This window comes from Pan paniscus, chromosome 19, assembly GCF_029289425.2.
Source record: "Pan paniscus chromosome 19, NHGRI_mPanPan1-v2.0_pri, whole genome shotgun sequence".
Classification (NCBI taxonomy): domain Eukaryota; kingdom Metazoa; phylum Chordata; class Mammalia; order Primates; family Hominidae; genus Pan; species Pan paniscus.
Genome location: NC_073268.2, coordinates 11,173,328 through 11,197,870, shown reverse-complemented (window position 1 = coordinate 11,197,870; position 24,543 = coordinate 11,173,328). Strand labels below are relative to the sequence as shown.

Here is a 24,543-nt window from a genome sequence, read left to right as displayed (position 1 = left end):
ATTAAGTTTTGCTGTTGTTACCCAGGCTGGAGTGAAATGGTGCCATCCCGGCTCACTGCAACCTCTATCTCCCGGGTTCAAGCGATTCTCCTCGAATCCCAAGTAGCTGAGATTCCAAGCATGCGCCACCAGGCCCTGCTAATTTTTTGTATTTAATAGAGACAGGATTTCTCCATGTTGGTCAGGGTGGTCTCGAACTCTTGACCTCAGGTGATCCGCCCTCCTTGGCTTCCCAAAGTGCTGGGATCACAGGTGTGAACCACTGCGCCAGGCCAAGAACTTATTTTTGTGTAGGTGTGAAGTAGGCATCTTACTTAAATATTTTGGCTCCAAATGAATGTCTTAGTGTTACGTAGTGAGTAATCCATCCTGCCACGCTGTTTGGAAAGGCCACCTTACCTGTCCCTTCTTTCTAAGGTGATGCTCTGAGCTCCTAAGGCAGACTTGGGGGCTGGAGTCTGTGCCATCAGCAGTGAGGGGCTTCCACGACATCTCACAGGTCAGAGGTTGTGTTTACAGGAGCAGAGTCCAAGGCTGGGAAAGGCCTGGTCTGCTCTGCCTCCCCTGGGCTGCCATGCTGAACCTGGGCCTCCAACTCAGAGTGCTGGATACAAGTGTTCCCAGAGGAGAGGTCCAGATAGGAGGTGGCCTCAACAAGGACTGCAGTATTTGACCTGGAGGAGAGGCTCTGGGACCACCACTGACATCTTCATGTCTCTAAAGGCTCTCAGGGACAAGGAGTGTGGACTTGTCCTGGGGACCCTAGGGCAGAGCCAGGACCACTAGTGGAAAGTAGAGAAGACCAAAGAAGAGGTATTCCCTACAGGCAGTGAGTCTCCATAGGCCTCTTGAGGCAGTAAGGAGTTTCCCATTCCCAAAGGCATTCAAGAAGACACTGATCAGGAACCTCTTTGAGGGAGCTTAAGTTTGGGGTGGGGGTTGGACTCGATGGCCTGAGGGAGGCTGGGATGATCTGATTTTGGCTCATCAGTCTCAGGGATACTTGAACTTATTTTTATTTTATTTTATTTTATATTTTGAGACAGAGTCTCGCTCTGTCACCCAGGTTGGAGTGCAATGGCGTGATCTCAGCTCACTGCAACTTCTGCTTCCTGGGGTTCAAGCAGTTCTCCCACCTCAGCCTCCCAAGTAGCTGGGATTACAGGCACCCACCACCATGCCTGGCTAATTTTTGTATTTTTGTAGAGAAGGAGTTTCACCACGTTGGCCAAGCTGGTCTTGAACTCCTGACTAAAAGTGATCCACCTGCCTCGGCCTCCCAGAGTGCTGGGATTACAGGCGTGAGCCACTACACCCAGCCTATTTGAACTTTATCAAAGTCTCTGGATATGAGACATTTGCCCCAAAGCATACTTGTAATGATGGCATGAGGCACTGGGCCCTCCTGGGGCAGGAAGGGCCTCCTAGTTCCCTGCCTTCCTGCCGCCCTGCCTGACCCAGGGCTGGAAAAGTGAGAAGTGAGGACCCAGAGGCTCTTTCCTGCCTGCCCTGAGCCCCTCATGCCCAGGCTCTGCCTAAGCCAACTACTTCCCGTTACTGTGGGCTCTCGGGAGGGAGTTATTAGACACAACGGGCATAGACTATTGGGCAGTGCGGTGGGCCATTAAGTGAGCACTTAAGAGCTTGTCCAGTTTCACCCCATTCACTGCACCTCTGGGGACACTGAGGCCACGAGGGCAGGTCCCTCCGTAAGCCGCGGCAGTGCTGGGACCAGCCTCAGGCTATGGCTGCCGGCTGGCTCAGACCTCCCGTCTCACCTGCTCCGTGGGCTGAGGACTGTGCGGGCCACATGGCTGTGAGGGGCACCACGGGCTGGTGTGGGCGTGCGAGGAGTTCCTGCTGCAGGAGGGAACCTCACTTCTCTCCCCACCCTCTAGAATCGCCACGACATGCTCTTGGTGGAGCCGCTGAACCGACTCCTGCAGGACAAGTGGGACAGATTCGTCAAGCGCATCTTCTACTTCAACTTCCTGGTCTATTGCCTGTACATGATCATCTTCACCATGGCTGCCTACTACAGGCCCGTGGATGGCTTGGTGCGGCCAGAGGCTCAGGCCTCGTGGGCGAGGGTGTGGGTGGTGGGGAAGGGGTGTGGACATTTCGGGAGACCTCCCCGACCCCAGGCCCAGGCTCTGCCCTGGACTCCTTCCCAGCTTGCGGGAGCGATGGATGGAGAACCTGGAGAACCTTGTATCCCTGCGCCCATCTCCCCTGCCTCAGGCTGTACGGGAGACCCGCCCCCTTCCCGCTTCTCAGTCCCTCTCCTTTAGCCTTGAGGTCCTGTGGGGCTGAGTGTGTGGTGACTCAGGTCCCTGATTGCAGACGGGGCGTACTCGGTTAGAAAGCATGCAGGGGCCGGGCATGGTGGCTCACGCCTGTAATCCCAGCACTTTGGGAGGCTGAGGTGGGCAGATCACCTGAGGTCTGGAGTTTGAGACCAGCCTGACCAACATGGTGAAACCCCGTCTCTACTAAAAACACCAAATTAACTGGGTGTGGTGGAGCCTGCCTGTAATCCCAGCTACTCAGGGAGGCTGAGACAGGAGAATCGCTTAAACCTTGGAGGCAGAGGTTGCGATGAGCTGAGATGGCACCACTGCACTCCAGGCTGGTCAACAAGAGTGAAACTCTGTCTCAAAAAAAAAAAAAAGAAAAATCACGCAGGAATTTGGGCTCGGGACAGGGCTCACCCCTGGCCTGGGGGTCCCCAGGGTTGTGGGCTGGTGTCTAAGCCCAGAGCCCGCCATCATCCTGCTTGCCTGCCCTCTTTCATTCACTCACTTGCTCATTATTCATTCCCTGGATTTAGACTTTTGAGCAGCTCTGTGCCAGGCCCTGGGCCATCCATCAAATCAGCCTAAGACCAGCCTTTTTCCTCTGCCAAGAGCCAAGACTTCATCAAACTTCTGGACTTAGTCCTTCGTGTCCGATACCCAGGGCACTTAATTTGCTGCTTTTGTTTCCAGGGCACTTTACAAGTTTACTTACTTACTTAATTTTTTTTTTTTTTGAGACGGAGTCTCGCTCTATCACCCAGGCTGGAGTGCAGTGGCGCAATCTCTGCTCACTGCAACCTCCACCTCCCGGGTTCAAGTGACTCTTCTGCCTCGGCCTCCCGAGTAGCTGGGACTACAGGCGCCCACCAACATGCCAAGCTTATTTTTATATTTTTAGTAGAGATGGGATTTCACCGTATTGGCCAGGCTAGTCTTGAACTCCTGACCTCAAGTGATCGCCTGCCTCGGCCTCCCAAAGTGCTTGGATTACAGGTGTGAGCCACCGTGCCTGGCTGCACATTTACTTTAAAAACTCAACTTCATAATTGCATGAAACCCGATTTCTGTCCACCTATTAAGGCCACATAACGACTTCCTTTTTTTTTTTTTTTTTTTTTGAGACAGAGTCTCTCTCTGTTGCCCAGGCTGGAGTGCAGTGGTGTGATCTCAACCCACTGCAAGCTCTGCCTCCTGGGTTCACGCCATTCTCCTGCCTCAGCCTCCCTCTTTTTTTTTTTTTTTTTTTTTTGAGACAGAGTCTTGCTCTGTTGCCCAGGCTGGAGTGCAGTGGCGCCACCTTGGCTCACCGCAACCTCTGGCTCCGGGGTTCAAGTGATTCTTCTGTCTCCCAAGTAGCTGGGATTACAGCCATGAGCTACCACGCCTGGCTAATTTTGTATTTTTAGTAGAGATGGGGTTTCTCCATGTTGGTCAGGCTGGTCTCGAACTCTCGACCTCAGGTGATCCGCCCGCCTCGGCCTCCCAAAGTGCTGGGATTACAGGCGTGAGCCACTGCACCCGGCCAGTGACTTCTTTTTAAGAGAAAAATGTGCTGGTAAGGCAAGCTGATGAACTAGTGCTTAGGAAATGTGGATGGTGACCCACTCCAGGAAATGGCCACTGAAACACAAGGGTGACACCCACGAGTGTGTGTGGCACAGTCTCTCCCTCCATGGTCAGTGGGAGTCCCTGACACTCGTGGGAGACTGGCCATGGGCTGGGGTGGCAGCGGAATGTGTATGGCGTGGGGTCCATGAGAGTGCTTCCACCTGTCCATCACCCTGCTGTCCATCACTCTGCTCCCAGCCAGGAGGAGCTCTGGGCCTGCCGGGACATTGCCTGGGAGGCGGCACAGCATTGTAAGATGCTCCGCTTGGCACCTGCAGGCTGCCGCTTTGGGGAATCAGGCCCACAGAGGGGCCTCCTTGCGGGCGCTCCCCTAATAACACACTGTCTTTGTGTGTCCTTCCCCTGATGGAGGCTGTGCCTCCTGGGCAGGGACTATGGCTTCATGGACCTGGTCCATGTTTGTTGAATGAACGAATGAGTAAATGGAGTTACCAACTTTTCTGCATCTCACAGCCTCCCTTTAAGATGGAAAAAACTGGAGACTATTTCCGAGTTACTGGAGAGATCCTGTCTGTGTTAGGAGGAGTCTACTTCTTTTTCCGAGGGGTAAGCGTTCCTTCCCACATTGTGAGTTTCCATTATCACCAAAACAAAAAGCCAAGAAGATCCCTCGGCGCTCACTCACTTTTTAATTCATCAGACACATCGTAGCCCTACTTGGGGAGCTGAGAGACGCAGAGGTGAAGATGAGAGCCCTTCAGTCAGTCACTGCGGGGCGGGAGGGTGCTCAGGGCATCTCCACGGGCCCAAGGCAGGCAAGCTTGAAAGTAGACACTCCAGCTACTCCACGGAAGGGAATATTTGATTACAGGGGCAGAGTGGAGGCCTCTTAAGTGATAGGATCATGACTGGTCGTTTTTTAATTAAACCAATCTGTTAAAGCTCTGAGCAGTGAAGGAAATCTCCATGCATACTGGAATCTTTTTTTTTTTTTTTTTTTGAGGTGGAGTTTCGCTTTGTCATCTAGGCTGGAGGCTAGTGGCACGATCTCGGCTCACTGCAACCTCCGCCTCTTGGGTTCAAAAAATTCTCCTGCCTCAGCCTCCTGAGTAGCTGGGATTACAGGCTCCTGCCACCACACCTGGCTAATTTTTTTGTATTTTTAGTAGAGGTGGGGTTTCACCGTGTTGGCCAGGCTGGTCTTGAACTCCTGACCTCAGGTGATCCACCTGCCTCAGCCTCCCAAAGTGCTGGGATTACAGGCGTGAGCCACCACACCAGCAAGGAATTGTTTTATTTTTAACCTGAAACTCAAACATGTGCAATCCTTGGCCATTTTTTTTTTTAATGCAGGAGTAATCTTTTCTTTGAATGTGGGAGTCACTATTTCAGATTTTATATCACCTTTCTTGCAAAAACCATATTTATATAATCTAAGATGTCTAGTTTCAGCTTCTTTAAAGAAGAGTGAGAACTTAGCTGCGTACAAAAAAGTCTGAATGTAGAATTTGAGATGATCATTGGTTTTTGTTTTTGTTTTTTTTGACTCTGGAAACCCTTGTAGTATTTTAATTTTAATTTTTATAAGATGGGGTCTTGCTGTGTCACCCAGGCTGGAGTGCAGTGGCGTGATCATGGCTCACTTCAACCTCTGTCTCCTGGGCTCAAGCAATCCTCCCACCTCAGCCTCTGGAGTAGCTGGAACTACAGGAAGCCATCACCATGCCCAGGCTCCACTGTGATTTTTTTTTTTTTTTTTTTTTTTTTTGAGACGGAGTCTCACTCTTTCGCCCAGGCTGGAGTGCAGTGGCACGATCTCCACTCACTGCAAGCTCCGCCTCCTGGTTCATGCCATTCTCCTGCCTCAGCCTCCCGAGTAGCTGGGACTACAGGCACCCGCCACCATGCCCGGCTAATTTTTTGTATTTTTAGTAGAGACGGGGTTTCACCATGTTAGCCAGGATGGTCTCAATTTCCTGACCTCGTGATCCGCCCACCTTGGCCTCCCAAAGTGCTGGGATTACAGGTGTGAGCCACTGCCCCCGGCCCCATTGTGATTTTTTTTTTCTGAGATGGAGTCTCGCTCAGTTGCCCAGGCTGGAGTGCAGTGGTGTGATCTTGGCTCACTGCAACCTCCACCTCCTGGGTTCAAGTGATTCTCCTGCCTCAGCCTCCCGAGTAGCTGGGACTACAGGTGCGTGCCACCGCGCCCGGCTAATTTTTGTATTTTTAGTAGAGACGGGGTTTCACCATGTTAGCCAGGATGGTCTCGATCTCCTGACCTCGTGATCCGCCCGCCTTGGCCTCCCAAAGTGCTGGGATTATAGGCTTGGGCCACCGCGCCCGGCCTTCTATTGTGATTTTTATCCCCTAGTCTTTTTTGGTGTAAGCTCTATCCAATTTTTTTTTCAGTCACTCACCTTTATGGAATTGTTGTGTCATTGAACTTCGTCTTCACAGAGACAACTGTCTTTCTTTTCACACTCATGGTTTACATTACAGTAAAGTACAGTGCCACAGTAGCAAGTGTGGCTGGAATGGCAAAAGCAGGATTGGCCTGTGGGAGGGAGCAGAAGTGTGGTGGTGTCTTGGACAGGACTCATGGCTGACAGTGGCGGCTTGTTACAAGAATTTTTATTTTAACGCTTACTTAAAATTAAGAAAAAATATGCTCGGCATGTGAAAAATTAAGAAAAAGGTGGCTCACGCTTGTAATCCCAGCTACTTGGGAGGCTGAGGCCAGGAGTTTGAGACCAGCTTGGGCAACATAGTGAGACTCTGATCTCTTAAAAAAAAATTAGGAAAAAGCTCCAATTAGAAAGAAGAAAACAATTTGCCCAATTCAGTACAGCAACTGATAACATTTTAATGATTTTCCTTCCTGTCTGTACTTCTGGGTATAGTTGTAAATCCACCGTGTAATTTTTTTTTTTTTTTTTTTTTTTTTTTTTTTTTTTTTTTTTTTGAGATGGCGTCTCGCTGTCACCCAGGCTGGAGTACAGTGGCGCCATCTTGGCTCACTGCAGCCTCTGCCTCCTGGGTTCAAGCAATTTTCTTGCCTCAGCCTCATGAGTAGCTGGGATTACAGGTGCCCGCCACCACGCGCAGCTAATTGTTTTGTATTTTTAGTAGAGACGGGATTTCACCATGTTGGCCAGGCTGGTCTCGAACTCCTGACCTCAGGTGATCCACCCGCCTTGGCCTCCCAAAGTGCTGGGATGACAGGCGTGAGCCACCACGCCCGGCTTCCACTGTGTATTTTTAACCATCTCTACTGACTGGGCCACCTAGTGTCACCCCATTGGCCTGACCCTTGCTGTTCTGTTCTTTTCACAATCTGTGCTTTCACACATTCGGCCACCCCATCGTGGTGCCATTTAGGAAGCATCTGAGTGCTCACCATTTAGCCACATCGAGCATTGCCTGGGATCTTACTCTCTCTGTTTACCTGCAGATTCAGTATTTCCTGCAGAGGCGGCCGTCGATGAAGACCCTGTTTGTGGACAGCTACAGTGAGATGCTTTTGTAAGTGACACTTTGACTCATTCCCAGTCCAGTCCCCAGGTGACCGCAATCAGTTCTCACTTGAGGTCTCACTCACGCCGGGCCTGGCACATAGTGGGACCTCAGTGAACATGCTGAGGGAATGACGGAAGGCACTGAATACATACTCGGGGGATGAATGAATACTGAGGGCCTGCTCTGTGCCAGGTATGTGCCAGGGGCCAGGGATCGAGAAACTGTGCCGTGACTTACAGTCCAAGTGAGACGGACCCTTGTTCACCTTCCCACTCATTGTCCATCCATCTGCCGTTTGAGGGGTTGGCCCTGGAATACTGGATGAAACAGACATGGCGCCCGCCTTTGGGGAGTTTCCTATCTTTAACGGGGGGTTGTGCGACCTTGGCACTGTTGATATTTTGGACTGGGTAGTGCTTAGTTGTGGTGGTTGGCGGGGGGGGCGGGGGCTGCCCTGTGCATCGTAGAATATATAGCAGCATCACTGGCTTCTACTCGCAGCTGCCTGGAGCTTCCCCATCCTCCAGTCGCCTGGAGCTTCCCCATCCCCCAGTCTTGACAATCAAGAACATATCCAGATATGGCCAAAGGCCCCTCACTTGTTTTGGGGGGTGGTGCCAGAATCACTCCCGGTTGAGAACCACTGCTTTAGGAGGAAGCAGATGAGTGAAAGCACAGTTATAGAACAGTTTGGATGGCCGGGCGCAGTGGCTCACGCCTGTAATCCCAGCACTTTGGGAGGCTGAGGCGGGTGGATCACTTGAGGTCATGAGTTCAAGACCAGACTGGCCAACATGGTGAAACCCCGTCTCTACTAAAAATACAAAAATTAGCCAGGCATGGTGGCACACACCTGTAATCCCAGCTACTCGGGAGGCTGAGGTGGGAGAATTGTTTGTACCCGGGAGACAGAGGTTGCAGTGAGCCCAGATCGCGCCATTGCATTCCAGCCTAGGTAACAGAGCGAGATTCCATCTCTAAATAAATAAATAGAACAATGTGGATGTGGCAGGAAAGCTCCTTCCTTCAGAAAGTAAGCCAGAGCCTCAAGCCCCAGTGTGCACCGAGGGCCTTCCAGAACCTGTCTCCTGGGATCTCGGCTCACAGCCCCCGCCCTGATCTCTTCCTTCCTGGAAGGACAAGGAATAATTTCGAATCCTCTTGCACCTAGCTTGTCCGTACGACTCACAAACCGCATCCTTTCACCCAATTTTTTTTTTGGACAAGTAAAACTAGAATTAGCTTTATTTTACATGATTGTGAAAGGTACACTTTTTCAATTTTAATTTTTTTTAAAGAATTTAGATTTCAGGGTACATGTGCAGGTTTGTTAGGTGGGTATATTGTATGATGCTGAGGTCTAATGATCTGGTCACCCAAGTGGTGAACATAGTACCTGATAGGTAGTTTTTCAACCCTTGTCCCCCTCCCGGCTGCCCCACTTTTGGAATCCTAAGTGTTTATTTTTCCCATCTTTGTGCTTGTGGGTACCCAGTGTTTTGCTCCACTTATAAGTAAGAACATGTGGGAATTGGTTTTCTGTTTCTGTGTTAATTTGCTTAGGATAATGGCCTCCAGCTACATCCATGTTGCTGCAGAGGACATGATTTCATTCTTTTTTATGGCTGCATAGTATTCCATGGTATATACGTACCACTTTTTGATTATCCAGTCTACCATTGATGGGCACCTGGATTGATTCCATGCTTTGCTATTGTGAATAGTGCTTTGATAAACACAGGAGTGCAGGCATCTTTTTGGTAGAATGGGTTCTTTTCCTCTGTTTTCCCCCTAATCTTGAGATACTTATACTTTAGCCCCGAAAGGCAAACTCAAGAGGCAAGGTCTGTAGGTTTACCACACACTGATTTACCTGCCTAAGAGAAGCAGTGTTCTACATAGCATTGTGATTCTCCTGCCTCAGCGTCCCCAGTAGCTGGGATTAGAGGGGTGCACCTTGCCCAGGTAATTTTCATATTTTTAGTAGAGACAGGGTTTCACTGTGTTGGCCAGGCTGGTCTTGAACTCCTGACCTCAAGTGATCTGCCTCCCAAAGTGCTGGGATGACAGGTGTGAGCCATCACGCCTGGCCACTATATATCCTTTTATGTACTTTTTATTTATTTATTTATTTGAGATGGAGTCTCGCTCTGTCTCCCAGGCTGGAGTGCAGTGGCATGATCTCGGCTTACTGCAACCTCCGCCTCCCGGGTTCAGGTGATTCTCCTGCCTCAGCCTCCTGAGTAGCTGGGATTACAGGCATGCACCACCATGCCTGGCTAAATTTTTTTTTGTATTTTTAGTAGAGGTGGGGCTTCACTGTTGGTCAGGCTGGCCTCGAACTCCTGACCTTGTGCTCCGCATGCCTCAGCCTCCCAAAGAGCTGGGATTAAAGGCGTGAGCTACTGCGCCTGGCCTTTAGGTACTATATTTGTATCTGTGCTTTATACATAAAGAGTGAGATTTTGCACAGCTCCTCACCAAGCCAATTTCTGCTCCTTGGGGACGATGCTGCTTCCACGGAGAACGCCTGGGCTGAAGGAGTCAGGACAGCCCAACCCTAGCTCCTATCGCGGCCTGCAGTCTGGACCTCTGAGCAGCCTGTGGCCTTTTGTTCTGGGGGTGCCAGGCCTCCCGGGTTCCCGTAGACGGAGCTTTCTGCCCCTCCACCCTCAGCTTTCTGCAGTCACTGTTCATGCTGGCCACCGTGGTGCTGTACTTCAGCCACCTCAAGGAGTATGTGGCTTCCATGGTGTTCTCCCTGGCCTTGGGCTGGACCAACATGCTCTACTACACCCGTGGTTTCCAGCAGATGGGCATCTACGCCGTCATGATAGAGAAGGTGGGTTCCCTGGGCCCCAGTGGGTCTCCTCAGATCCCGCTTACCTCGTGGGCGTGTGAGATGGGGCCAAGAACTCCGCCCATCCTCTCTGTTGTGCCTGGGATGGGGCTGGTTTAGCCCCCAGCCCATTTTCCAAGAATCAAGCAATCTGGCCCTGACCCAGGTGTGTGTAGGGGGGGCCCCTGAAACCTGACCCCCCCCTGCACACCAGGCTTCCATCTCCTGACCAGAACAAAGGCTATGGGGGAAGGGTGGGTGACTCCCTCATGACCCCTGAGCTGAGAACCAGCAAAGCAAACCGCCCTACACGTTCTCAAGATGCATCCCCACGCCGATGCGGCCCGGCCCTTCCCTCAGCTCCTCCTGGGCCTGGCCTCGGCTCTAATGAGCCTGCTGTCTCCTGCAGATGATCCTGAGAGACCTGTGCCGTTTCATGTTTGTCTATGTCGTCTTCTTGTTCGGGTTTTCCACAGGTAATGAGCTTGGTCAGCGCTGGGGGAGGGCAGGGGTCCTGCTTGGCTGAGCCTTCTGAAGACTGCCAGGAGCTGAATGAGAAGGCACCGGGTAGGCAGGTGCATGTCTGCAGGTGACTGAGAGGGTGGACAGAGGACACACTGAAATGAGCCCCAGGACTTGGCCACGTGTTATATAAAATGCTTTAAGAATTTTCCAGGCTGGAAGTGCTGTGGCTGCCGCATAGCATTTTGGCTCAGTTGTTTTTTCAACTTTTTTTTTTTTTTTTGAGATGGAGTCTCACTCTGTCACCAAGGCTGGAGTGCAGTGGCACGACCTCGGCTCACTGCAACCTCTGCCTCCTGGGTTCAAGCAATTCTACCTCAGCCTCCCGAGTAGCTGGGACTACAGGTGCACACCGCCATGCCCGGCTAATTTTTTTGTATTTTAGTAGAGATGGGGTTTTACCATGTTGCCCAGGCTGGTTGCAAACTCCTGACCTTGTGATCCGCCCGCCTCGGCCTCCCAGAGTGCTGGGATTACAGGTGTGAGCCACCGTGCCCGGCCCTTGAACTTTTAATTTTGACATTATTTCAGACTTCCAGAAAAGTTGCAAGAATAGAACCAATAACTTCTCTACACTGTTGACCCAGATTCCCCCCAAATTACCACATTTTATGTTATCACTTTCTCCACCCCTATACACATGCGCACGCACAAACATGAACACATGTGCCACGTGTGAAAAAGACTGAGAGTAGGTTGTGGATATGATCAGCCTTTTACCATGAAATACTTCAGTGTGTACTTCAGTGTGTATTTCAGCGTGTATTTCAGCGTGTACTTCAGGGTGTATTTCAGCATGTACTTCAGCATGTACTTCAGCATGTACTTCAGTGTGTACTTCAGCGTGTATTTCAGTGTGTATTTCAGTGTGTACTTCAGGGTGTATTTCAGCGTGTACTTCAGCGTGTACTTCAGCATGTACTTCAGCGTGTACTTCAGTGTGTATTTCAGCGTGTACTTCAGCGTGTACTTCAGTGTGTATTTCAGCGTGTATTTCAGTGTGTACTTCAGGGTGTATTTCAGCATGTACTTCAGGGTGTATTTCAGCATGTACTTCAGTGTGTACTTCAGCGTGTACTTCAGTGTGTATTTCAGTGTGTATTTCAGCATGTATTTCAGCGTGTATTTCAGCGTGTACTTCAGCGTGTACTTCAGCGTGTATTTCAGCGTGTATTTCAGCGTGTACTTCAGCGTGTACTTCAGTGTGTACTTCAGCGTGTATTTCAGTGTGTATTTCAGCGTGTACTTCAGGGTGTATTTCAGCGTGTACTTCAGGGTGTATTTCAGCATGTACTTCAGTGTGTACTTCAGCGTGTACTTCAGCGTGTACTTCAGCGTGTACTTCAGCGTGTATTTCAGCGTGTATTTCAGCGTGTACTTCAGTGTGTATTTCAGCGTGTATTTCAGCGTGTACTTCAGTGTGTATTTCAGCGTGTATTTCAGTGTGTATTTCTAAAAGAAGTTATTGTACATAAACACAGTTCAGTGATCACAATCAGGAAGGTAACATTGACCCACACTATTAGCTAACCCATAGCCTTTATTTGCATTTCATCAAGTGTCCTAATAATGTCTTTATCAGAAAATGAGATTCCCAGATCATGCATTACCTTCCATTGTCATGCTTCTTTGGTCTCCTTTAATAATTAATTTATTATTATTATTATTTAAGATGGAGTCTCACTCTGTCCCTGAGGCTGGAGGGCAGTGGCACTGTGTTGGCTCACTGCAACCTCCGTCTCCCACGTTCAAGCAATTCTCCTGCCTCAGCCTCCCAAGTAGCTGGGATTACAGGCGCCCACCACCATGCCCGGCTAGTTTTTATGCATATATATATATATATATATATTTTTTTTTTTTTTTTCATACAGAGTCTCGCTCTGTCGCCCAGGCTGGAGTGCAGTGGTGTGATCTCGGCTCACTGCAGGCTCCGCCTCCCGGGTTCACGCCATTCTCCTGCCTCAGCCTCCCAAGTACCTGGGACTACAAGTGCCTGCTACCATGCCCAGCTAAATTTTTGTATTTTTAGTAAAGACGGGGTTTCACCGTGTTAGCCAGGATGGTCTCGATCTCCTGACCTCGCGATCCGCCTGCCTCGGCCTCCCAAAGTGCTGGGATTACAGGCGTGAGCCACTGCGCCTGGCTAGTTGTTATATTTTTAATAGAGATGGGGTTTTACCATGTTGGCTAGGCTGGTCTCAAACTCCTGACCTGAGGTGATCCACCCACCTTGGCCTCCCAAAGTGCTGGGATTACAGGCATGAGCCACCGTGCCCGGCCATTAATTATTTTTTGAGACAGAGTCTCATGCTGTTGCCCAGGCTGGAGTGCAGTGGCACCATCTCAGCTCACTACAACCTCCACTTCAAGGGTTCAAGTGATTCTTGTGCCTCAGCCTCCCCAGTAGCTGGGATTACAGATGCCCACCACCACACCTGGCTTTTTTTTTTTTTTTTTTTTTTTTGTATTTTTAGTAGAGACGGGGTTTTGTCATGTTGGTCTTGAGCTCCTGACCTCAAGTGATCTGCCCGCCTCGGCTCCCAAAGTGCTAGGATGACAGGGTGAGCCACCACGCCTGACCTTAGTCTCCTTTAATCCAGGGCACTTCCTGCATCATTCCTTGTCATTTGCCACCTCAGAATTTGTAATGAGTAGAGGCCAGTGGTTTTGACAATGTTTCTCAATTTGGGTGTGTCTGATGTTTCCTCACGATTATAGCCAGGCATGCATTTTTGGCCAGAATATCAAGAAGCGATGTGTGTCTTCTGCTGTGTGTTTTATTGGGAGTCGCATGATGTCCGTCTCACTTCTGGTGACGTTAGCTTTGATGACTTGGTTTTGGTGGATCTGCCAGACTTTTCCACTGTAAAGCTACTATATTTACCTTTGTGATGGATACTTTTCAAGGAGATGCTTTGAAACTATGTGACTAGCCTGTTTCTCATCAGACTTTCACCCAGGAGTTCTAGCATCCGTTGATGAGTCTTACCTGAATCACTTCATCCTGTGATGGTGGCCAAATGATGATTTTTTTTTTTTCTTGAGAAGGAGTCTCTGTCTGTTGCCCAGGCTGGCATGCAGTGGTGCCATCTCTGCTCACTGCAACCTCGGCCTCCCAGGTTCAAGCAATTCTCCTGCCTCAGCCTCCCGGGTAGCTGGGATCACAGCTGCCCATCACCACGCCCGGCTAATTTTTATTTTTTTAGTACAGATGGGGTTTTACCATGTTACTCAGGCTGGTCTCAAACTCCTGACCTCAGGTGATCCGCCTGCCTTGGCCTCCCGAAGTGCTGGGATTACAGGCGTGAGCCACCACACCCGGAGAAGATGATCTTCTAACTCCATCATTGCTTCTGCATTTATTACCTGGCATTCTATTATAGAGAAGAGCTAACCATTCCCCATTTCTATGTATTTGTTTGTATCAGAATGGCCTCATGGAGTCTTTTGTTTTCATGGATTCTCACTTTGTTAAATGGGTTATAATCCTTACTATCCTCTTTTATTTTAATACTCAAATTGTCTGAGATTAGTCACTGGAGTCCCTTCCAGCTGGCTCCTGTGCTCTTTTCACATGTCCACATCTTTTTTTTTTTTTTTTTTTTTTTTTTGAGATAGAGTCTCGTTCTGTCGCCCAGACTGGAGTGCAGTGGCGCAATCTGCAACCTCTGCCTCCCGGGTTCAAGCGATTCTCCTGCCTCAGCCTCCCGAGTAGCTAGGATAATCCGAACCCGGGTATTTTTAGTAGAGACGGGGTTTCACCCTGTTGGCCAGGCTGGTCTCAAACTCCTGACCTCAGGTGATCCGCCTGCCTCAGCCTCCCAAAGTGCTGGGATTACAGGCGTGAGCCACCGCACCCGGCCTCCACATCATTTTTTGAGCACTGGACTCTGCTTTGATGCTTATCCGAGTCCCACAGTTACATGGTTTACGTGGTGCCCCTTCCCTGTCCCCACCCTGCCGTTTGCGTTGGAATCCCTGGCTGGGAGGGATGGGCACCTGTGACTAGGAGAGACCTAATAGGTGTGGGCTCTGGCACCTGGATCTGACGGCCCTGCATTTCAGTAGGTACAGGAAGGGACTAGGCCGGGGGGGTTTGTGGATACTGATAGGCAGCAACCACGATGCACAGCTGCTGCAGAGGCTCTCAGGCTCTGGGCCACACTTCCCACAGAAGCAGGCAGCATGTGGGGAGAGGTCATTCTGCTCTGAGCGGCTCAGTGCTCATGGAGCAAAGTGGACCTCTGAGGGATGCAGGCCAACAGGGTGTGATGGACAAAGCAGGTGTGGGGCCAGAGCTGACACGTATGGTTAAGCAGGTTGTGCACTGTACAAAGGTGGCTGTATTCACATTGCACATAGAGACTTATATATTTATTTATTTTTCTAGCAGATGATGATAAAGTTCTTAAAAATATACTATGAAAATTTTTTTGATAGTTTTAAAGAAGGGGTGCTTTAAAAATAACTTGTCACAAAGTTATTTGAGACTGACTGAGCAGGAGGGTGTATGTCAGGGGACTTGGGATATTGGCTTCTGTCCAGTGGCACCCCGCCCTCCCTGTGCCCTGTAGCGGTGGTGACACTGATTGAAGACGGGAAGAACGACTCCCTGCCGTCTGAGTCCACGTCGCACAGGTGGCGGGGGCCTGCCTGCAGGCCCCCCGATAGCTCCTACAACAGCCTGTACTCCACCTGCCTGGAGCTGTTCAAGTTCACCATCGGCATGGGCGACCTGGAGTTCACTGAGAACTATGACTTCAAGGCTGTCTTCATCATCCTGCTGCTGGCCTATGTAATTCTCACCTACATCCTCCTGCTCAACATGCTCATCGCCCTCATGGGCGAGACTGTCAACAAGATCGCACAGGAGAGCAAGAACATCTGGAAGCTGCAGGTGGGTGGGTGGAGTTGGGGGGTGGTGAGTGGCCAGGAGAGTGTGGGCGGCTCTGTCTGCTGTCTTACACAGCTGGCTGCAGGTGGGTGGGGGCGGGGGGCGGTGTGTGGCCAGGAGGGTATGGGCCTCTCTATCCGCTGCCTTACCCAGCTGGGCACATGAGCCCTGCAGGATTTGAGGAGGGAGCAGAAAGCCCGGCCAGGCCCGGGGATCCAGCCTCAGCACCTCCCTCAGTGGACTTCCAGCAAGTTCCCCTGCCCAGCACCTGCTCAGGGGCAGATGAGCTCAGCTGGTGTTTATAGACACCGTGCTTGGCTGTGGTCTGGGTGGGAAGAAGGGGGAGGGCTCAGCCCGACAGGGTGTCCACCTCAGAGGAGCCTGGTGTAAGGTGGGCACCAGAGGCCAGACTCAGGGGAGCAGCTACCATGAGGCAGGGCCCTGACAGCTACATTTCTGAGCCCCGTGGGCCACATCTGCATCCCCAACTACTAATAATAAGTTTCGTTCTTATGAAGAAGCACTTTCTCTGTGATAGGGACTGTACTAAGTGTCTGTCTCACCGGATCTCATTTAATCCTCACAACAGTCCTGTGAAGTGGATTCTATTACTGTTCCTTTTTTTTTTTTTTTTTTCTGAGATGGAGTCTCACTCTGTCACCCAGGCTGGAGTGCATTGGCATGATCTTGGCTGACTGCAACCTCTGCCTCCCGGCTTCAAGCGATTCTTCTGCCTCAGCCTCCCTAGTAGCTGGGATTGCAGGCACCCACCACCACACCCAGCTAATTTTTGTATTTTTAGTAGAGATGGGGTTTCACCATGTTGGCCAGGCTGGTTTTGAACTCCTGACCTCAGGTGATCCGCCTGCCTTGGCCTCCCAAGGTGCTGGGATCACAGGCGTGAGCCACTGTGCCTGGCTATACTGTTCCGTTTTTGAATGAGGCACTGAGGCGTAGTGAAGTTAGGTATCTGTGCTCAAGGCCACATGGCTGGTAAGTGGCAGAGCCAGGACCTGGCCCAGGCAGTCTCACTCGTGGCCCTGCTCTCAGCCCTACCCTATGTTGCCCCTCGTGAGCTCCTCAGGGCAGGGTCTGGGGCCTCCGTATCACTCCCAGGGCTGCCCTGCCCAGGCCCGGCAGGCACCAGTGGCACCTGGACAGGTCTGGGCTGGCTGGGCTGTGCCCCTTGTATACAGTGTACCCCGCCAGGCTACAGAAACAAAGCTAGCGTGGAGGGCACTGGACAACCACCCCGGAGGCAACTGGGCCTGGGAGAGCCCCTGGGGAGCTGGATACTGGCAGCCAGGGTGGCCCCGGGATGCACCCTCTGCCCCTCAGCTCCTCTGCCCTTGGTGTCTTCCTGCAGAGAGCCATCACCATCCTGGACACGGAGAAGAGCTTCCTTAAGTGCATGAGGAAGGCCTTCCGCTCAGGCAAGCTGCTGCAGGTGGGGTACACCCCTGATGGCAAGGACGACTACCGGTGGTGCTTCAGGTAATGCCCAGGCTCCACCTGAATCAGGGCTTGGGAGCTTTGGGGCTCCCCTGTGGACACAGAGCCTGCCTCAGGGCCTCCATGAGGGGCTGGTCATGAGCACAGGGGGCTCTCCCAATGCCAGCTGTAGGGATTGGGGCCGTCCTGAGCTCAGCTGTGGGCGTGCACAGGGGACCATCTTAGATCTCATCTGGTGGGGCCCAGACACTAAATTCTGGAAAATTCGAGGTGTCCAGAAGGGGTCGTCTAGTGAGCAGCGTCAGAGCCTGGCATCCAATATGTAAAGTCCCCCTGGGCCTCACAGTGTGGTCAGAGATCACATCTTTGAGGATGGTGTCCAAAAATCAAGTCCTCTCTGCCCTCCCCGACCCACCACGTCTCCATCCTGATGGGTGGGTTTCTTGGGCTTGGCCTGTGGGCAGAGCCCTCGGCCCGGGAAGCTGGGCACAGCTCTCAGGCTCTCCCGACCCCTTACCCTGCAGGGTGGACGAGGTGAACTGGACCACCTGGAACACCAACGTGGGCATCATCAACGAAGACCCGGGCAACTGTGAGGGCGTCAAGCGCACCCTGAGCTTCTCCCTGCGGTCAAGCAGAGGTGAGCCGTGAGGGCCAGTGCTTGGCGCCTCCTTGGCTGGTGGCCTGACGTTGGGCAGGGGGAGCTTTGCAGGTTCCCCACGCCTTGCCGGGCTCCTCATCCCCCCAGGACCCGGGCGCTGTGGCAGCTCCTGACGTCGGCCATGAGCACATAGTCACGGGCTGACTTGAGCACCTCACTCATGCTGTCACGGCTGACGGCTGATGGCTGACGGCTCACTGGGCCCGTGCAAGCGGCTGTGCCAGCACCTCCAGCCCAGGCACCTGTCCTCAGCGCCCCGGGGGACGCAGCCCAGCCCCGCCCTGCCTCCTTATATGGGCTGCCCTGCCCCCTCAGCCCTGTTCCTCACTCTGCACGTGTGCATGCGACGTCCTAGCTCTGAGAGGCTGTGCGGACACAAACAGGCAGACGGGAACACTTGTCACTCATGGACACATCTGGGCAGGTGGAGAAGAGGGGAGGGTGAGAAGAAGAAAGGGGATGCCTTGAGCAGAAAAACCCCAAGGAGGCCGGGCACAGTGGCTCACGCCTGTCATCCCAGCACTTTGGGAGGCTGAGACCGGCGGATTGCCTGAGGCCAGGAGTTTGAGACCAGCTTGGCCAACATCGTGAAACCCCATCTCTACTAAAAAAAATACAAAAATTAGCCAGGCATGGTGGCAGGCACCTGTAATCCCAGCTACTCGGGAGGCTGAAGCAGGAGAATCGGTTGAACCTGGGAGGCGGAGGTTGCAGTGAGCCGAAATCGCACCACTACACTCCAGCCTGGGCAACAGAACGAGACTCTGTCTCAAAAAAAAGAACAAATAGAAAAACCCTGAGGAAAATTACTACCAGAAAGAAAGCTGTTTAACAGTTACTGGTAAACATTTAATAGAAAACATTAAATAAATGTCTAATTGAGGACGTTTACCTAAAAATGAAAGAGGCATAGTTTATAGTGGACAAATTTTGAGTTATAATTACAACCCTGAACACTTTTTGAATTACTTTGTATTTAATTGTAAAAAATTGTGGTAAAATATCTATCTCCTAAAACTTGCCATTTAAATCCTTTTGAAGTGTACAGTTTAGTGTCATTAAGTACATTTACATTATTGTACAACACTCACCACTATCTATTTCCAGAACTTTTTTTTTTTTTTTTTCCTGAGATGGAGTCTCACTCTGTTGCCCAGGCTGGAGTGCAGTGGCGTGATCTGGGCTCACTGCAACCTCCGCCTCCCGGGTTCAAGCGATTCTCCTGCCTCAGTCTCCCGAGTAGCTGGGATTACAGGTGCGTGCCACCACGCCCGGCTAATTTTTGTATTTTTGTAGTAGAAACGGGTTTTCACCATGTTGGTCAGGCTGGTCTCCTGACCTCAGGTCATCCCAAAGTGCTGGGATGACAGGTGTGAGCCACCATGCCGGGCCTTTTTGCAGAACATTTTAATCGTCCCACACAGAAACTCTGTGCCCTTAAAACAACTCCATGACCCCTCCTCCCTGACCGCTTGTCCCCTGGCCCCTAACCCCTTGGCCCCTATTCTGTTTTCTATCTTTATGAAAGTGGGACAGAGACGTTAAAGGTTGAGTAGTACTGGGGGCCTCAGAGGCCCAGAGACCTTCTTAACACCCTTTAAATACTCTGAGCCACTCTCTGATCACCCTCATGCAGTCACACCATGAACTAGCACAGCTCAGCTCTTAGCAAGGACCTGTGGGGAACTCATCTGCCCCAAAGACTTCTGGGCTTCCACCCCCATGAATCCTTCCTCCTCTTCCCCTGTGCTCTGATCCACAGATTCTAGCTGCTTCCGCTGCCCAGCTTTTGATTTCTTCTTCTTTAACTCAAAGGCAATTCCATGCTCTTCTTAGACTGCAGCTCACCGCGTTGTAGTTGGGGAAATGTCCCTAGGCAGAAAGTTAGGGAGATCACAGGGCTCCCCTTGTGAATTTCACTTCTCTTGGGAATTGCAGTTTTTATTTATTTTATTTTATTTTTGAGATGGAGTCTTGCTGTGTTGCCCAGGCTGGAGTGCAGTGGCACAATCTTGGCTCACTGCAACCTCCGCCTTCTGGGTTCAAGTGATCCTCCCACCTCAGCCTCCTGAGTACCTGGGACTACAGGCACCTGCCACTATACCCGGCTAATTTTTTTTTTATTATACTTTAAGTTCTAGGGTACATGTGCACAACGTGCAGGTTTGTTACATATGTATACATGTGCCATGTTGGTGTGCTGTACCCATTAACTCGTCATTTACATTAGGTATATCTCCTAATGCTATCCCTCCCCCCTCCCCCACCCCACAACAGTCCCCAGAGTGTGATGTTCCCCTTCCTGTGTCCATGTGTTCTCATTGTTCAATTCCCACCTATGAGTGAGAATATGTGGTGTTTGGTTTTTTGTTCTTGCGATAGTTTACTGAGAATGATGGTTTCCAGCTTCACCCATGTCCCTACAAAGGACATGAACTCATCATTTTGTTATGGCTGCATAGTATTCCACGGTGTATATGTGTACACCCGGCTAATTTTTATATTTTTAGTAGAGACAGGGCTTCACCATGTTGGCCAGGCTGGTCTCGAACTCCTGATCTCAGGTGATCTGCGCACCTTGGTCTCCCAAAGTGTTGGGATGACAGGTGCGAGCCACCGTGCCTTGCCTTTTTTTAATGTTTAATTTTAAAAAATCTTTAGCTGCTAAGTTGGTGTTATTTGAGGGACTGCCATTTTTCACTGCCTGATGTCCTGTCTCTGAAAAACATTTGCTGCCTGTATGTTGCCTATTTTGTGATCGTTGACAGCACGATGGCTAGCCCAGTACTAGATACTCCATTATAGCTGGAAGCGAAAATCTATTTTATCAAAGGCTCATTTTTAGAAAACTGCTCGAGGGTTCCATTGGTTTTTCCACAGGCCTCCTGTGATCGTGTGATTTTCCTGTGAGTTTAGTTGGAAGCAATCCCTACATCCCATAATAATGCTTATTGATGATCTCTTTGTCAGTTGTTAACTGGTCTAACTTTGCCAGAGAGCTATTGAAAGATAGCTTTGCGTGTGATTTGAGTAGTTTTTCTTTTCTTTTCTTTTCTTTTTTTTTTTTTTTTTTTTTGAGACGGAGTCTGGCTCTGTCACCCAGGCTGGAGTGCAGTGGCGCAATCTCAGCTCACTGCAAGCTCCACCTCCCGGGTTCACGCCATTCTCCTGCTTCAGCCTCCCGAGTAGCTGGGACTACAGGCACCCGCCACTACTCCCGGCTAATTTTTTGTATTTTTAGTAGAGACGGGGTTTCACCATGTTAGCCAGGATGGTCTCGATCTCCTGACCTCGTGATCCGCCCGCCTCAGCCTCCCAAAGTGCCGGGATTACAGGCGTGAGCCACCGTGCCCGGCCTTGAGTAGTTTTTCAATGTCACTCTTGTTGATTTAGTGACATCCTACATCTTTGACAAGATTTGCTATTTCACTTGGCAGTTGATTTGTATTATGTTTGCATGACAGTGTTGGTGGTTTACAACACTGCACATTCACTGTGATATTTATAAAGACATTGACCCAGTGGCAGGGATATACACACCCATGTTAACTGGGGCAGGGATGGGGGATGGTTGGAGGTTGCCTGATGGCACCTTTATAATTTTTTTTCTTTTTTTTTTTTTTTTGAGACAGAATCTTGTTCTGTCGCCCAGGCTGTCGCCCAGTGGGCCTGGACCCCAAATCCTGCCTCTTTGGCTGGTGCTCGTCACCCAGAGCTGCCCTGGTGTTGAGCCACTCACAGGACAGGCCTCGGCGTTGCTCTGTGGAGACCCTCTCTCCCTCCCGCTGGGGCAGGGAGGAGATGGAGGCCGAGAGGGGCAGGCGATGGGCTCTCCTGAGGCTGCAAGCAAGTCGGGGTGGGATGGAGGAAGAGAATTTAAGGAACAGCGAGAGTGCATGAGGCTCTTTGAGTAGTTGAGGGAGGAGGACACTGTACCGATCCAGGTGCCTCAGGAAGCACTCGCATGCCTGGGCCTCGTTTTTTCTTTCTTTCTTTCTTTCTTCTTTTTTTTTTTTTTTTTTTTTTGAGATGGAGTTTTGCTCTTTTCGCCCAGGCTGGAGTGCAGTGGCACGATCTCGGCTCACTGCAGCCTGTGCCTCCCAGGTTCAAGTGATTCTCCTGCCTCAGCCTCCCAAGTACTGGGATTACAGGCATGTGCCACTATGCCCAGCCAATTTTTTTTTTTTTTTTGTATTTTTAGTAGAGATGGGGTTTCACCATGTTGTCCGGGCTGGTCTTGAACTCCTGACCTCAGGTGATCCACCTGCCTCGGCCTCCCAAAGTGCTGGGATTACAGGCGTGAGCCACCGTGCCCGTCCTGGACCTCCTTGTATCTGGAGACTTGGGAGGCCAAGAAGTGAATGTTTGTTTTGTTGCATCCAAGGTAGTAATAGTGTTTTACCCTTCAGTTTCAGGCAGACACTGGAAGAACTTTGCCCTGGTCCCCCTTTTAAGAGAGGCAAGTGCTCGAGATAGGCAGTCTGCTCAGCCCGAGGAAGTTTATCTGCGACAGTTTTCAGGGTCTCTGAAGCCAGAGGACGCTGAGGTCTTCAAGAGTCCTGCCGCTTCCGGGGAGAAGTGAGGACGTCACGCAGACAGCACTGTCAACACTGGGCCTTAGGAGACCCCGTTGCCACGGGGGGCTGCCGAGGGAACACCAGTGCTCTGTCAGCAGCCTGGCCTGGTCTGTGCCTGCCCAGCATGTTCCCAAATCTGCGCTGGACAAGCTGTGGGAAGCGTTCTTGGAAGCATGGGGAGTGATGTACATCCAACTGTCACTGTCCCCAAGTGAATCTCCTAACAGACTTTCAGGTTTTTACTCACTTTACTAAACAGTGTGGATGGTCAGTCTCTACTGGGACATGTTAGGCCCTTGTTTTCTTTGATTTTATTCTTTTTTTTGAGACAGAATTTCACTCTTCTCGCCCAGGCTGGAATGCAGTGGCACAATTTTGGCTCCCTGCAACCTCCGCCTCCTGGATTCCAGCAATTCTCCTGCCTCGGCTTCCCAAGTAGCTGGGATTACAGGCACGTGCCACCATGTCTGGCTAATTTTTTGTATTTTTTTAGTAGAGATGGGGTTTCGCCATGTTGGCCAGGCTGGTCTCGAACTCCTGACCTCAGGTGATCCGCCCACCTCGGCCTCCCAAAGTGCTGGGATTACAGGTGTGAGCCACCACGCCTGGCTGTTTTCTTTGATTTTATTCTTTGTGTGTGTGTGTGTGTGTGTGTGTGTGTGTGTGTGTGTGTGTGTGAGACAGAGTTTCACTCTTGTTGCCCAGGCTGGAGTGCAGTGGTGTGATCTTGGCTCACTGCAACCTCTGCCTCCCGGGTTCAAGCGATTCTTCTGCTTCAGTCTCCCAAGTAGCTTGGATTACAGGTGAGCACTACCACGCCCGGCTAATTTTTGTATTTTTAATAGAGACGGGGTTTCACCATGTTGGCCAGGCTGGTCTCGAACTCTTGACCTCAGGTGATCTGCCCGCCTTGGCCTCCCAAAGTGCTGGGATTACAGGTGTGAGCCGCTGCGCTCGGCCTTCTTTGATTTTATATTACTAGGAGCAAAAGTAAATGAAGCCCAGGAAAACACCTTTGGGAACAAACTCTTCCTTTGATGGAAAATGCAGAGGCCCTTCCTCTCTGTGCCGTGCTTGCTCCTCTTACCTGCCCGGGTGGTTTGGGGGTGTTGGTGTTTCCTCCCTGGAGAAGATGGGGGAGGCTGTCCCACTCCCAGCTCTGGTAGAATCAAGCTGTTGCAGCAGTGCCTTCTTCATCCTTCCTTACGATGAATCACAGTCTCCAGAAGATCAGCTCAATTGCTGTGCAGGTTAAAACTACAGAACCACATCCCAAAGGTACCTGGTAAGAATGTTTGAAAGATCTTCCATTTCTAGGAACCCCAGTCCTGCTTCTCCGCAATGGCACATGCTTCCACTCCATCCATACTGGCATCCTCAAATAAACAGATACGTATACATATATATTGTGTCAAGTGTAAAGTTTGTGGCAGGAAATGGGCTGGCATAGCTAATTGGCTCTGTGTAGGCTGCTTGTGGATGCGTGTGTGTACACATGGGTGTGTGCGTGTGTGGGTGTGTGCATGCATGCATGTTTGTATGTGTGTGTGTGTACGTGTGTGTGTGCATTCCTATGGTTGCATTCCTGCTATAATGCAGAAGTGAATAGTTGCAACAGAGACCAAATAGTTTGCAAAGCCTAAAATATAAGCTTACCTAAAATATAAAAAGCTTACCTAAAATATAAAAAACATACTATCTGGCCCTTTACAGAAGAGTTTGCTGACTCTTCCTTTGTAGAATAGAGCTTAAGAAACAGATACTCTGAAAGAGAGATCTGTTCCAGACATGGGCAGGTTGTGTTAGTATCTGCGGAGTGTAGAATGAGTTGTTTAGTTGTGGAATTATTGGATGTTGGTTCATGAAAGGATGAACTTTGGCTGAGGCTGGGGCTTGGGCCCTACCGGGAGAGGTGTTTTGGGAGAAAATACTGGGATCCCTCCTCCCTGTTCTCTAGCATCATGTCTGCCTCCACATAGGAGGCGCCACGGAGGAGCCGAGGGCTGCTGCCCCAGGTGCCTGCATGTAACCATGGCAAGTGAGCCTGGAGCCTGGAGGAGGGAGGCCGACAGCCGGGATGTGGGGAGTGTTTATGAAGGTGCTCCACGTGCATCTCCCTTTAAGTCTCCTAACAGCTCGTGAAGAAGCTATTATTAGTTCCCTTTTATAGATGAGAAAATCAAGGTTCCAACAGTGAGTAAGGTTGCACAGCC

The 24,543-nt window shown here is 50.7% G+C and overlaps 1 protein-coding gene across 2 annotated transcripts in view; it reads left to right on the top strand.

Annotated features, from left to right (window-relative positions):
- The window catches only part of TRPV1 (transient receptor potential cation channel subfamily V member 1), a 28,274-nt gene extending 4,540 nt beyond the window's left edge, over positions 1–23,734 (top strand). Inside the window, exons 7-16 of one of the 2 annotated variants that reach the window (XR_008621657.2) lie at positions 1,899–2,057; positions 4,380–4,472; positions 7,321–7,391; positions 10,062–10,227; positions 10,634–10,700; positions 15,321–15,643; positions 17,007–17,134; positions 17,617–17,732; positions 22,163–22,565; positions 23,036–23,734. Coding sequence is in view for 1 of the 2 variants with exons in the window: in XM_055101402.2 (XP_054957377.2) it covers positions 1,899–2,057; positions 4,380–4,472; positions 7,321–7,391; positions 10,062–10,227; positions 10,634–10,700; positions 15,321–15,643; positions 17,007–17,134; positions 17,617–17,732; positions 22,163–22,335 (1,296 nt within the window). In the remaining variant the exon portion in view is untranslated. Of the gene's footprint in view, positions 1–1,898; positions 2,058–4,379; positions 4,473–7,320; positions 7,392–10,061; positions 10,228–10,633; positions 10,701–15,320; positions 15,644–17,006; positions 17,135–17,616; positions 17,733–22,162 lie in introns of both variants that reach the window. The other variant, XM_055101402.2, reaches the window with a different exon arrangement.
- Positions 23,735–24,543: the final 809 nt, after the last annotated feature.